Consider the following 16119-nt stretch of genomic DNA (forward strand, 5'->3'; position numbering starts at 1 on the left):
TCATCTTAATCCATTGCCGCGGTAGCAATATCAGGTTTTACACTTTTTGAAAAATGGATTCAAACATAAATCATCGTGGGATATAATGTATGAAATTATATCGTAGAATACTGTTTTTGTTGTGCCAATATACTATGTAGAGAGAGAAACTATTTTTTTTATACATATATATAATCACACATAAATTTAAATTATAATAACAATTAACACATCAGAATAAGTTATATTATTCGAAATATTTTTAAATAAAAATTGTTTATATTATAATATTAATTTTACAAAACTCATTAAATTTTTAAATTTTAAGAAAAAGTAACTATATAAGTAAAATAAAGTTTTGCTTAATATTTTTAATGGGATTTGCTAATTTACGTGACCTGTATACTAAAATTTAGTTGACAAAAATATCCTCATATATTATGGATTTTAAGTATTAAGGTTAAGGATGTTTGAATAATATTTTATTTTCTTTTATTTTTTATTTTAAATTAAAAATAAAAATTATTAAAATACTCATGTGTTTGAAGTATGTTTTTTTAGGCTTAAATGCTTACTTCGTCTCCATGTTAAGAGGTGAATTTCTGTTTAGTACCCGGTTTTAAAAATAAAGACATTAGGTCCCTATGTTATGAAAAATATATGAATAAGGTCCAAAAGAAAGAACAAGTTCAACAAATCATCAAAGAAAAAGCTGAACAAGAGATAAAAAAAGCTGGACAACAGAAGAGATAAGGGAAAAAGTACGACCACATCAGCATGGACTTAACGTAGTTGCTATCAACTTAACGAAAATGACCTTATTCATACACTTTTCATAACATAGGGACCCAATGTCTTCATTTTTAAAACCAAGTGCTAAACAGAAATTCACCTCTTAACATGAGGACGAAGTAAGCATTTAAACCTTTTTTTTAATATATAAGGGTATTTTTAGCGTAAGACCATTATGATTTGGAATGTATAACGACAACGTTTAAGGGTCTCAAGTACATGAAAGATGACTATGCTATAAGTCTAATGTTGAGCTTGAACTCAAATTATATATATATATATATATATATATATATATATATATTATAATTATTAACATATTGCTAATGGTAAGTGTGAGATCTTGAACTTAAAATATGAGATCATGATTTTCATTTTGTGATGAACTTGAACGACATCAACTCTAGACCATAATGAATGCACATTACATTTATCTCACTCAAATATCCTCTTGTTGCTTGAGCATCTCTAAAGTAGAGAGAGTTGGTTTAAGCTTTCCCTCACTCAAACATTCAATTGTCACTTGAGTTGGGTTACTTGTATAATCAAATAAGTTTCATAATCACACCTCGTTTATTCAAAACTTAAAAGGCTCTATGTCACTTAAGTATGGATACTTACTTCACATTCCAACAAGTTTTAGTTTTCATGCACACCAGTGCCTCACCTTAATGTTAAGCAACCCATTCTTCATCACTTGAACATTTGGAGTATTAGATGAGAGTGAATTTCAACATCTTTGTTTCTCAAACAACAAGCCATCACTTTAGCATTAAAACCAAGGCTCTTGAGAGACATTGAAGTGCGGATGTAGTGATAATTTATTGCTTCTACATAACAAATTATCACTTGCTTGTCACTTGAGTGATATTGCATGCAATGACGAATTATCACTTGCATGTCACTTAAGTTGTAACACTTTATAGAGGTCAATCATCACGCAACTCTCACAAAATTCATACCAATTTTATTACATTAATCTCTTTTAAACTCTTCCATCGTACTAATTATATATAAAATAACATTCATAATAAATTTACATTATTTCAATAACTATATACAAAATACATACTTTTTCCAACCATCAAATAATTTCAATATTATTTGCATATCTAAACAATTATCCAATTGATTAAATATTAAAGTTAACTCCTTTACCTTTAATAATATTTTTTTTGTCTTAAGTTATTTTTTTTTAAAGATTATTTAAATTTCAGTTACTTGATGATATCAAATTGATGTAATATTAAATGACCAAAACCATTAGATGTAATGTTTAAAATCAGTGTGAAAGGTTTAAGTACATAGTACATTTTACATGTTAGCGGTAAAAAATTACAACATAGCAAACATTAAAGACTTAAAAAGAAATTTTGTTCAGGTTAAACAATGATAACACATGCAGTTGGAAAAAATATAAAAAATGAGAATGCAATTTTTTTGTTGTTGTTAAGCATGTAAAAATATTTGAAGTTAGGTCCATGATTGACTTGATTTACATGAAAGTATAAATGAATAAATAGTGAAAAATGATCAAGCAAATTATTTTCAAGGCCATAATAATTTTATATTATTTTTTTTATAGGCAGTAAAAAGCAAACGAGAGTGAGACATGAAATAAAAGAATAAAAGACGATAAAAAGTGAGTTACTTGAATTAAGTGAAAGATAATACAAATAAATAAAATATTACATGAAAGTTGGTAAATGCATGTAATTAGTTTTAAATTATAAAAGTGAAGGTCATAATTTTTTTATTCAATTACCGTAATGTTGACGATGATACACAAGTTATTCCAAACATGCAAAGTGTAACGAATATATAATCTATTTTTTGTCAACAATTAAAATCGACTACATAATTAATTACATCGAAAACATAATTAGTAAGATAAAAGGTATACAATTAATATTTAACACTTACATATTATATTTCTCAAGCATTAAAGTGTATATATTTTTGTAATGTAAGTTTATTTGTAATCCTTTGTTTTCCAGATTATTAGAATGATTTGGAACTATACATGCACGAAAATCATTATAAATATTATTTTAGTAAAAACTAGCTCCAGTTTGTGTTGGTGGGATGGGTTATATAATATCAGTGGTTGATGATAGGAGAGAAAAAAAATTGAAAAAGAAAAGAAAGAGAAAGATTGAATGTCTTCCCCCAGTGGTGTACGATTTTGACCTATATGCCCCGGTGCTCTCGATTTGTATAGCCGCGGCCTCCTCCCATCGCATCACATCACACACAATCAAACCCAAGGAGACGTAAGATACGATATGGATAGGGTGTTCTCCTCAGTCGACGAAATCTCCGATCACTTCTGGCCATCGCCGCCGATCCCCGTCTCCGCCGCCGATGAGGCCTCTAAGATGAGCCGTAGCGCCTCCGAGTGGGCCTTCCAACGCTTCATCCAGGAAGCTTCAGCACCCTCTCCCCCCTCTCCTTCCTCCGCCACCAGGGCTACTTCTGCGGCCGCCACTGACGTTGTCTTTGTCGAGATCGACGATCATCCCAAACCTGCCCCTGCTCCTCCCCAGAACGCCGCCGTTTTGCCCAATGCCCCTGTTCCCGTACCCCTTGACTCCGATGAGTACCAGGCCTTCCTCAAGAGCAAGCTCAACCTTGCATGCGCTGCTGTTGCCATGACTAGGGTAATCCTTTTCTTCTTCACCTTTCTTCATCGTTCAATGTCTGCTCCGTTTCGCATGTGCGAATCAAACGATTCCATTGGTTCTGATTTGGATCTGTCTTGCGTTTTAACTTTTTTTCGTCTTTCAGTCAATTATCTTGCATGCATTTTTTTGTTTATTTATTTGCACACTGGGGTCTGCTTATATATTTAGGAGCAAACGGCGATCATCTCGTGTTTTAAAATTAAATAGAGAAACGTCGAATCACACCACACTTCAGAGTTGTTCTTAAAGTGAATTTGCCATTTCAATTCTGAATGCAAATATCTGAATATGATACGTAACATATTCAGGTGCAACTATTCTGTTACTAGGGAGTCCCCCAATTTGATTCATTTCAGCAGTTTGCCTTCTCTCATAAGTGGTCCTTTAAGTAGAACAAATCACTTACTAGTGTATAAAATATTAAAAATCCATTAAATTCGACTTTGCGATTAAACTGGTGATTCAATATTTAAGTATTACTTAAAGGGATTTTGATAATGTAAACCCATTTGTAGTTTAGACGGAGTGCATTGCCAAATTATAACTATTATTAATCCCGAAATACTTCTTGGCGTAGCTTCATAACACACTCCTTCTAATGAAACATACTTCTCCTTATAAACCAAGTTGGAAGATACTAGCAATTGCTCGTAGGATTTGCTAAAATAGACCCACTTATTAGTTAGGATGACGTAAGAAAATTATAACTACGATCAATTTTAAAGAACATCTGGATGCATCTTGTTAACATACTCCTTCTAAAAGACAAGTGGGTTTATGTCAGTAAATCTCTTCCATAATTTTAATTTTAGTTATCCTAGACTTACTATTTACTTTTCTAGTTTGTATAATTTCTTATCACTGAGACGAATCAACAATTCATTGTGTGGGTGTGGGCGGGCGCGCTTGTGTATATTTTTACCTTTTCACCATTTCTTGTGAAAAAAAATTAAAACCTCATTTGAGCTTAAATTTTCAATTAAAAGAAATTGAAAGAATACTTGTGAACTTTTCCTATATGATTATTCCACTACTTTATTAATCACTCATCAATTCAATGCTCTTGCTCTATTTAGCCATGTAATTGCTTCATTTCCATTCTTCTAAAATAAGGATTGCACAAACTCATATATAACTAATACTTTTTGTCTTATATGACTTTTACTTAAGTTGTTTTATCTATTTCTAGCTTAAATTGTTTGCATTGAACACCGTGTATTGTCTATATGAGATTTGTTCCACTTCCTTCCCTCGTATTCATCTTGCTTTAGTTGCTTTCTGGAAGCAGTTTTGAAGTATTTTTCTCTAAATCTTACGATTACAAATTATGACTTACATATGAAATAATCAATCAGAAATTCAGAATCCAAATCTTGATTGGATAGCCTTGGTTTATAACATTAAGAACTATTTAGGAGACAGAATAATAGTTTGAATACGAAATTAGAGGTTTATTACCTGTTTATGCAATTCAGAGTAATACAGATATATTACCTGTTTCTGTACTTCCTGGGGTACACACCAGTATTAACTAGCCCTTCGAAATTCAGTTCAAAAGCATGTGTTTTCAACAAATAGCTATACAAAATTAGGAGGAAGTATCCAAATAGAAGGTCTCCAATGCATTCCATGAAGGACTTTCTATTTGTATCTATTCTCATCTTTCCCCACTGAGAATTGAACCAGTATCTAATTTTTTTCTCTATTCTCCGCAATAGGCATCTTTGGCTAAATCTCAAGAGCCAGCCCCTTTTTCTGATGGTGGATCACAGCCTATCGATCCTTCTCAAGTTGGATCTCAGACTACATCTAAAGGTTTGAATTGGTAAATATTTATGCATACATGTATTAAAAGGGTTAAATGACAATACATGGTCAGTGAAGTAGAGTTTGTGGAATGCTGAATATGTAATGAATAAGTATCTAGTTGCAGTTGCACGAGTGGGTTAATTGCATAATCTGTATTTACCATTTTATTTTGATCAGAACACTATTGCCTTCTTTCATTGACCTGTTTAGTAATTTTTTGAGCAGCTTTACAGGTTCAATTTTATCTCTCTTTGTATGGATAACACCTATTGAATTATGTCAAACATATATGTCTATGTAGGATCTATTCCTTCTGGAAATGATCCATCTAAGTTACAAGATAAAGATACGAAAGTACCAGTTGGGATGCCTTCCATACCTTCCACGCAAAAGAAACCTGTTGTTGCAGTTAGACCATCAACAAGTGGATCATCAAGAGAACTGTCAGATGATGATGATGCTGAGGGAGAGACATCTATGAACGACATGGACCCAGCTGATGCAAAAAGAGTAAGGAGGTAACGATATTCTAAAAATTGCATGTTTTTATTGTATAAAATGCTGGTACTTCTTTTATACGCAGGAATTAAATGTAATATCATGTGATTGTGCTCACAGAACGCTCATTAGTGTTGCATGATTTGCAATACAGTAAGTGCGATTCCATATGATTCAAGCATCTGGTGATACAATCAGTGAGCAAATCATTTTCATACTTGAATCACATCATGATTCATACCTGAATCGCAGTAATTGCGATCTGGAGAAGTGTAACACTTGTCATACGTAAGTTCTGTTAGGCCTCAGAAGGAGTTGTTACATTCAACTACTTTTCTGAGGCTGTCACCCCTGGTATGAGCGGCATTTTCTGCTGCTAAAATAAAAAAATAAGAAGGAAAAAACAGCAGCCAGAACGCTGGGTGGACAAATCATGTGCTGCAGTTCTAACTTCTGTGTTGCATATGCCGTGCGTGGATTCCCAATTACTGGTTGTTATCTTTTTATCTTAAAGTCTAGGCTTATTTACTTATTTAGTTCCGCTTTTGTTTTTTCAAAATTTTGTTACCCAATTGTTGAAAGCCTCAATTTGGTCTCAGTTTTTTACAAAATAGGTCACTGTTTGCCATTCTGTTAATCTGATGGAAACAGTGTTTAAGCAATGCGAACATGATGTTATTATTGTTGATGTGTCCGTTAAGGATTAAATGAGCTCTCAAAAAACTGTTGGTATTCATGGGATTCGGTGGAGGTGCTCTTCTTCATTTGGCTTAGGGTTGCCGGGGTATTTGGTTTATGAGGGCATCTCTTTTGCAGCGTCATAAGTTTAAAATGTGTGTCTTATAAGATCTTCGTATTAGAGTATGCTGTCATGATATAAAATTTAAGACTGGTGAGTATAAAAATAAAAAAAATATTCTTCTGCCTTAAAAATTATTGAAATGCAGGTTTTATGAAAACCCTTGTATCGGAAATTTTGAAAGTGATGTGACAGTGAGATTCATAAAAGTAAATTAAGACTTCCTTCATTGACTTTTGCAATGGAGATGACTTGAGAAGAATGTTCCTTTCCTCTTTAGGGTAATTGGTTGCTTATCTCTTTCTTAGTCTCTTTTTCTATCTTTTACGTCCGTTTCTCTTTCTTAATTCACAAAACCCTTTTTCTGCTCTCTATGCTATTCCGGCATGTTTGATTTATTATTTCCCAATTCAAAGATTTTTGTGCTCATTGATATTGTGTGATTTTTATTTTGGGGTTTCCTTTTTTAGGGTGAATTACGGGTGTTGAGAATTTTATGGGATTTTGAATCTGTGTTTGATTGAGTTCATTGGTGGATTGATTGATTTTAGTGTTTTGGATAGATTTTGTGGTTTTCAATGATGGGTTTTTTGTGGATTTTACTTGAATTGAGTTCATTTATGTGTTGTTTGGAGCACATGGCTGTCGAAATGTAATGGGAACTGTGCCGCTTACTTCCCAATTGTTTATTGTGAACTTTAACCCATGTTTTAAGGTCACCTCCATTGTTAGAGTCATTACAAGGTTTTAATTTACTTTTTGTAGGAAAAATGATTTTATGTTCTTATGACCCAGGGTCTTCTTTAAGACCTACAGTCTCAAATTTTGTTATATTAGCTTTCAGCAATAGAGATGTTCTTAATTTAAAGTTGCAATGGGCTTTCTTGCACATGCAGACCACGGGCTTTTAAAAATTTCCGATTTCAATATTTAAATATTAAATTAACTTATTTTAACTGCAATATCCACCTTAAAGAGATCACAATGTATTCTTCCGTCAGGCATATAGATGGTGTTAATGAAGGGAAAAAATTAGCGAATTTCATTAAGGTGGACCAAATTGAAACTTTTAATAACTATAGGACGAAATTGAAAAAATGAATAAATTGTGTGACACAATAAGTTATTAAATCCAAAATAATCTATTATAAAGCCGTAGTAAAATACTTGCTCCATTCTGATTTGTAAGCAAAACAAGGAACACTTTTTTGTTATAACTATAATTTGAATTCTGATTCAACTACCTTGGTTCAGAGTGGTTAGGTGTTTTGTTTACTCATAGGATTTGCCAGCTCCTGCCTTGTAAACTAAGTGATTGGCGGCATGCCAGAAAAAGTATTACGTTAGAACTTCGAAACAAGAGTGATGCTGTTTACTCCATTTTTTTTCCTACAAATTGTGATAATCTGTGAAAAAAAATGCCTGAACATTTTTCCTATGAAACTTCAGATGTGAAGATGTGGAACCCTGGAGGTTGTTACATTGTTCTTAAACGGATTATGTACTTCCTCGTTTATACGGTAGGATTGAACAAATTTCATATTGGTTGCAAGTCTTACTGAACAGCCTTTTTTTTCAAAGATAGGATTCCAGTTTTACCCTCTTTTTAGTGTTAGATATTGATTTGTTCTACTAGGGAACAAATTCTATTTCCGTCAATGTCTAATAACATTTATATCTCAGGATGCTATCCAATAGGGAGTCTGCCCGGCGCTCTAGAAGAAGAAAGCAGGCTCATTTAACTGACCTAGAAACACAGGTTTGTGTATTTTATTTTATTTTATAGAATTGAATTGTTTCTCCTCCGCCCTCATGTGTGTTAGATGATTAGTCCTCACATGAAAACATAGGTGCTTTATGACATTTTATTCTATCATCATAGGTTTCTCAATTAAGAGGTGAAAATTCTACCTTGTTGAAGCGCCTTACTGATGTAAGTCAGAAATACAGTGAATCTGCTGTTGACAACAGAGTTTTAAAAGCTGATGTGGAAACATTAAGAGCAAAGGTAATGGTCCTACTTTATACTTGGCCTAACTTAAATCTATTAGCCGCAAACCTACAGGCTCTTTCTCAAATTCCATCGGTTGGATGAAGAATGGTGTCCGATCATATTTTTTCACAGTGAAGAGAATCTACATTAAAAGTTACATTGCCAATTGCTTCACCTGGATTGACAAAAAGATCTGATATGTTTTGTCATTGCCTGCCTTGTTGTTTTCATTTGTAGGTGAAGATGGCTGAAGAGACCGTCAAAAGAATTACCGGGTTGAACCCAATGGTTCATGCCATGTCTGACATGTCATCATTGGGCATGACGTTATTTGATGGAAGAAGCCCTTCAGACACTTCAGCAGATGCAGCTGTTCCTGTGCAAGATGATCATCATCACTTCTATCAACCCACATCTAATAATCCTATTCCCAGTCATGATCCGATAGTCAACGATGGGTTGGCGGGCATGTCTTCAATTGAAAATGTGCAGCAGAACCCTGCAGCAGTGGCAGGTGGGAACAAGATGGGTCAAACTTCTTCCCTGCAGCGGGTGGCTAGCTTGGAACATCTTCAGAAGCGGATTCGTGGTGGTGTGGATTCCTGTGGACCTCCCTCTAATGGGGAGCAGTAAGTAGCCAAATCTCTTGGATGCTTCACCAGAAAGTTATTATCAAACAGTTATTTCTGCTAGTTATTTATAACTAAAGCCATATTCATCTGGAATACACTGTACATCAATTTGATGGATCACATGAGTCTGGATTCAATTAGTGCACTTCGCCTCTTGTTCTTTTCCAAAAAAAGGATGAAATATATTTTACAGCCGCTAAGTTTTAATAGTTCTCAATGCCTACGATTTCCCCCAGGTAAGTTCCAATATGATCGCATTTTATCTTACAGAAAGTCGAGGAGTCTGAATAAACTGAGTGCAACAATAAGGGAAGTTCGTATTTGAAAATATATCTTACACAAGTCTTTTCATATTTGAAAATTATGATCTCTGGCAATCATTTTGACAGTTACGGAGTTTTTGAAAGAAAAATAATACTATGACATCTGATCTGATAACAAGTTCGTTTTGGAGTTTCCAATGAAGAGTTTAAGGATTAATGTCTTAGAATCTCATTGTGAACTTTACTGTGGACGTTAATATTATAATTCCAAGTCGTTGAGACATCTTTAAAGTCAATTATGGGATTGTTAATGTTATGATTTCAAATCTATTTAGATATTGTATATTTAAGATATTGTCTATTTTATGGTTTAGAGTTTTATAGTTATGATTTTGTTTTTAAGTTTTGTAGTTTTATACATTATGTTTTTATTTTTAAAAGACATCGAAAGATAAAGGAATAAGAGTTTAAATTGCGTTTAATCTTTAGTTTCTAATAGACAGACTACAGGATAGGAAAAGAAATATTTTACTGTAGTAATAATATAATAACCTGTGTTAGAATTTTAAATTAAAAAATAAAATAAATAGAATTAAAATATTATTATTTTAAATGGTCAAATTTTATTTGGTGTGTCACAAGATATTATAGTCGTTTTTTAAATTCAAAAGATCTGTTTGGTTGATTTTAATTATGTTTTTAAAATATTTATTATTCTGTAAGAGTAAGATGACGATTTTATTGTATTATTTTTTTCAACGTAAAAAGGATTGTTTCGTACCTTCTTTTTGGCAAAAAATTATCGGAAAACCTGTTTCTTATCGTATTTTCTTAAGGTTTAAAATATTTTTTAGTTCCTGATTTATAATTCTGGAATTGAATTTTGTCTTTAAAATATAAATAATTGTAATTTTGAATGAACTTACTTTAAGTTTAAATATTTTAAATAATATTTAAAATTCAATAAAATAATAAGTAATCTATATATCAATTTATAAAATAATAAAAATTATTACAAAAATTAAATTTTAATTTAATAAAATAAAATAATATGATGTATATATATATATATATATATATATATATATATATATATATATATATATAAATATTAATAGATGTGTTTGAAATTGAAATTGTCTCCGAAAGTAATGATGATGATGTTTGTATCCATAAGTGGAGAGGGTTGAAAGACTAGATCAACCAATACACTATTGGTAATTTTTAACTTTACCAAATATATTCAACATTTAATTCTAATATGTATTTGTTAACTCATTAAGTGTATTGTTTTTGTCACGGAATTCAATAAATACTTTATCGTATAGTATTAGAGTTTTCACTATTTATATATTGGTTAGATCAAATTTAATTAGAAAAATGCGCTCAACCTCTAATGAACAAAAACAAAATATGAATATAAAAACAATCAATTTTTGTCACAACATTAACTTATGGGAGTTAATTATATGATTTATTTAAGGAATATGAGTCATGCTTATACGAATTCTCATCAAAACCATCTGAAAGAAATAAATTGACTTATTCAATCAGACATGAAAGTAGAACATATATTATAAGTAGGACATGAGTACTATGAAGAGATAACTACCTTGTTGAGAGAAATAAATCATGTATAGATGTATAATTTTCAAATGTATACTAAAAAAATTATAAATTTGATGTCCAAAAGCTAACAAATTCCAAACTTGATGGATGAAAATGAACAACATAGTCTGATTAAACGGTAGATGGTGTAATTATAGAAAATTTCACGCTTTGTAACTTCTTTCCTCTCATTCTTTAGTTTGTTCTTCTTACAATTTACCAATAGACACATTTGTTAATGTTGCGTAAATTGAAAAACATTTATAACGAGTTTAGTTTCATCCAATTTGAAAAAAATTATTAGTCTTTTTATTTACGTCAAAATTTTATTTTCAATTCTAATATGCATGATAAAAATAAATAAAATATTACTTAAATTTATAATGAAATGAATGAATAAACTCCAAATAAGTAAAAAACAAATCTTTTTTATTCAAATAAAAGATATTAATTGTAAGGACATGAAAATATATGGCAGTTGGACCTTATGTTGAAGCAGCCAGACCCATAACACTAAGGGCACTATAACCTTAGGAGGGACTTTCCAGATCTGAGTTCATTATCTCAGCTTCCCATTCTCTCTCTAAAAAGCTTGTTCCTCCATTTCTCTCTGCCTTCTCTCTACCATTCCCTCATGTTTAGTGGTTGCATGTTGGATTAGGTGGTGCTCAAGTGACCGAGGCGTAGAGGCCTTTGCAACCATCCGAATAGATTTTCATTCTTCAGCGGGTAAGTAGCTCTTCACTGTTCTCCGCTATTTGGGACCTAGGGCAAGTTGCATCTGCCTAATGTACCCTCCTCTACGTTTTCCTCCGTTCATTCTAGCTCTAAGAGCTGTTCTTGATCACCACATTGCGGGTTGTAGGGTGTTGTCTAGATTATTCGCGTGTGGGGTACTGGAGCTGCGGGTCTTTGAGTTGAGCAAAGAAGTTTCAAGGTAAGGGGAGCTAGAAGGTTTCTTTAATTGGTTGCATGAACTGTATGTTGAGTTTTGTACTGATGTACTGTTGATATTGTGTTTTGATATGGAAAGACTTAGTTGCATGTGTTGGGTTGAATGACTATGAAATTGGATTGTGATGTATGTAAACTGTTTTGAGATGTATTTAAATTCTATAATGTCTATGTTGATGCGTTTGGGCTGAGAGACATGTTGTAACAGTGAAGGGACGGAAAAATTGATATTCTGCAAGGGTTTTGGGTCACTTGAGAGGAAGTGAGGTAGTGATTTTAGGAAGTAAGGGTTCTGGGCACATTTGGGTTGTTGGAACATCTTAGGCAAGTCATTTGTGACCTGTTAGGATCATAAAACTGGACTAGAATATGTTAGAAGTGGTAAAATCGAAATTGGGTCCTTAAGTTGAGGAAATTGATGTTTCAAAAGACAAAACTTGATCTTAATCACTTTAGAATGGTAGTAGGAATGTTCAGAATCATTTAGATGAGTTTAATTAAGTATAAAACAAGAATTCAAGGTGTTAAAAGTTAGTAAAAATGGTTAGGAATGGTTGTGTTAGGTGTTGTTCATAATTCTGCAGAAATTCTGCAGAATTATGCAGTTTCGCAACTAATAACCATTCGACCATGCACTGTTGGGCGTTCGGTCTCATTAGCGTTCGGTCTTAGTGCTCGGTCTTAAGTGGAGTTCGGCCTTAGTGCTCGGTCTTGTTAGCGTTCGGTCTTAGTACTCGGTCTTAAGTGGAGTTCGACCTTAGTGCTCGGTCTTGTTAGCATTCGACCTTAGTTCTCGGTCTCGTTAGCGTTCGGTCTTAGTGCTCGATTTTAAGTGGAGTTCGGCCTTAGTGCTCGGTCTTGTTAGCGTTCGGTCTTAGTGCTCGGTCTTAAGTGGAGTTCGGCCTTAGTGCTTGATCTTGTTAGCGTTCGGTCTTAGTGCTCGGTCTTAAGTAGAGTTCAGCCTTAGTGCTCGGTCTTGGTAGCGTTCGATCTTAGTGGATGGTCTCTCAGGTAGCGTTCAGTCTCTTAAGGAGAGTTTGGTCTCTTAAGTAGCGTACGGTCTTAGTGGGTGGTCTTGGCAGCGTTCGGTCTTAGTGGATGGTCTCTTAAGTAGCGTACGGTCTTAGTGGGTGGTCTTGGTAGCATTCGGTCTTAGTGGACGGTCTCTTAAGTAGCGTACGGTCTCTTAAGTAGCGTTCGGTCGCAGGTAGCGTTCGGTCTCTCTTAGTGAGCGGTCCTGAATAGTGTTCGGTCACTCTTCAATCTTACCATTTATGGACCGTTCGGTCCTGTCCTTTGGGGAAGTAAGATACCGTTCGGTCTCCACCATTCATAGGGGGTTCGGCCTTGCCCATTATGTGTTGATGTTTTATGTTCGGCCTATATTCCTATTTATTCCAGTATGTTATTTTACTTAATTGTTCCAGTTGCTTTAATGGTTTATGTATGCATTAACATGTTGGTGTTAAAGTGGAAAGTATTAGTATTGGATGTAATTCCATGATCCTCAAGGGGGATACATGGTGGTGCCCTTTCAGTGCGTTTAGAATGATTTGCATGGTAGCTCAGTCTTGGGGGTTTTCCTGACGCTCCAATGGCCTTTCATTCTCAAGTAGAGAGGATTGATCCATGTGGTGAGGAGTAGCAGGAGGTCCTAGTCTTGGATGCTTCTAGTATGGCCCAAAGTGAGTGATAACGGACTAACCTCGTGAGTGTGGGAGGGTGAAACCCATTGGCAATGACTTTGCAAAATAGTAGAAGCCACCACGAGTGCATAACCCGCCATAGCTCGGCAATCATTCTAAGTCCGGACGAGTCAAGTTTAAGTGCAACAAGTCATGTTTGTATAGTATAGTATATTCGTCTTGACTTGCATGTTGCCTATGACTGTTATAACATGATTTTATATCTAGCTCACCCTTGCTTGTGTGTTTGTGTTTGCTTGGGTATGCTTTCTTTTGCAATGATCATCCACTTGGATGTGAGCAGAGATGGATGAGGTGCCTCTGGAGCAGGCTTTGGAGAAAGATGATGTTGCTGCTTAGTCTCCTTAGGATTCTATCAGTCATTCCTTATTTTTTTGAAATACTCTAGTATGCTTAAGTTTTAAATTCTGACTCCTTATCGGATGACTGTACGTTTAACAAACTTTATTTACAGTCTATTCTAACTGTTCTCTTCCATTCAAATGTGGACTACTATGTTATATGCTTTTATATAATCTGTGATGTTACATTAATTGTGCATACAGAGAATATACGTTATACATTATAGTATTTTACTCCTTTTTAATATACAATTATATTTAATTAATGAAATATTATTTTAATTTTTAGCAGTTTTAATTTACATCAAAATAGCTTTAATCAAACTCAACCTAAATTAAAAAAATAAAATAAATTTAACTGAAAAAACACTAAAGTTTATAACAGTAATTTTAGTTTAAACTGAAAATTATTAAAATTGTGTTTAAATTCACAATACTATCTTATTTTTCTTATAAAAGAATAAACTACACAAATTGAAAAAAATGACATCACAAAACACGACATAAATACAAGAATGAAAACTAAAAATAAAGTTATAGCTTGAAATATATATTTTTTTAAAACTATCACTTACATAAATTAGTAAAAAAAAAGTTATATAGATAAATATTTTTGAAGTAATAACCTATCCTTGAATTAGATGGCAGTAGGTTAAAAAAACAGTGAGAAATTGGACCTGCTTTCTTTTAAAAGTATGATGCGTTGTACACCACTCTCACTTCATTTCCTTTTTATATCACTCTCCACCAATCAACATTCATTTTCATATAAGATTTTTGTATCTACATAATTATACTTCAATTATAGATTTCATTAAACTAATGTAAACAACATTTTTATCCTTCTTTACATACTAAACTAATTTTCAATATTTTTTTCATTAATTTTGAGTTAAACCTCAAACTTTTAATCATTAAATGATAAATCCTAAAAAAAAAACACTCAAAGTGAGTTTGGTTCAAAATCTCTATCCAGTGAAGGAAGAAAAAAGAGCGCCTGCGTGGGCGTGCACGTAACAAGCACCATTATCGTTTGTGTTTTCTTTTTAAGAAAAAATAATAATATATTTTTAAATAAACTTTTTCAGAAAAAATGATGACATAAAATTTTATTTAATAGTTTTCTCCTTTTAATTTACAAATTTTAATAGACAGAAATATTTAAAAAAAAAAAGCGTTATTATCATTTTTTATTTAGTGCTGACCGAACAAACCTACATCATTTATATCTATATATAAAGAGATATCTCCTTTTATATATCCACAGTTTTTTTTATTTTATTTTGTATAATATAATTATTAGTTAATTTTTAAAATAATATAATTGTTAATTAATTATTTTTAAATCTTTTAGAAATAGTTACTATTTTAAAATATTTTATATAAATTTTTTATATGTTTCTTCTTTTTACTTTTGTATTATATTTTTTTACTATTAATATTAAGTTATTTTTTATTACTTTAATTTTTTCCCTTATATATTAATTTAATTAATTTACATATATCATTAAGTTATAATATAATAAATATTTAAAAAGTGTCGACACTTTTCTTTCTATAAATAGATACGGTACAACTTTCAAATTATAAATAGATATGTTATACTTCCATATTTTGCATTACACATTAATTTCTTTATTAAATGATAATATCATGAAAATATACAAATTTATATATATTATATGATAGTAACATTTATTATTACTTTTAAATAAATTGCTCTCACTGATCAGGCTGTTGGATCTGTCCACAATGGTGGTCATTCTTTCTTACATTTTTGTTGTGAGTGGACGCGTCTCTCTATTAGCATGTTTTTTCAAGCACATATCTTCTTCTTCTTTTCTTTAAGAGAATAAAAGATAAAAACTTTATTTAAATGATCAAACCCTACAAAATAATTGAATAAAGAAATAGATAAAAGTGAGAAATATAAAGTCTTAATGAATGATGGAATGAAACAAACTTTATAAAAGCTATTGAAAGAAAATGTAATAAAAATATATTAGAACCATATTTTTTTATCATCTTTATATATAATTTTTTTTCTAGTTTTATATGTAA

The 16119-nt window shown here is 32.1% G+C and overlaps 1 protein-coding gene across 1 annotated transcript; it reads left to right on the forward strand.

Annotated features, from left to right (window-relative positions):
• Positions 1–2861: 2861 nt before the first annotated feature.
• LOC124826105 (light-inducible protein CPRF2-like) lies at positions 2862–9395 on the forward strand. The gene is made up of 6 exons (XM_047298861.2): positions 2862–3431; positions 5174–5270; positions 5566–5782; positions 8245–8320; positions 8444–8569; positions 8792–9395. Exons 1-6 carry the CDS (start codon positions 3057–3059, stop codon positions 9185–9187), a joined length of 1287 nt encoding a protein of 428 aa, XP_047154817.1. The 5' UTR covers positions 2862–3056; the 3' UTR covers positions 9188–9395.
• Positions 9396–16119: the final 6724 nt, after the last annotated feature.

Source organism: Vigna umbellata, chromosome 8, assembly GCF_029865625.1.
Source record: "Vigna umbellata cultivar VRB3 chromosome 8, Vumbellata_1.0, whole genome shotgun sequence".
Lineage (NCBI taxonomy): Eukaryota > Viridiplantae > Streptophyta > Magnoliopsida > Fabales > Fabaceae > Vigna > Vigna umbellata.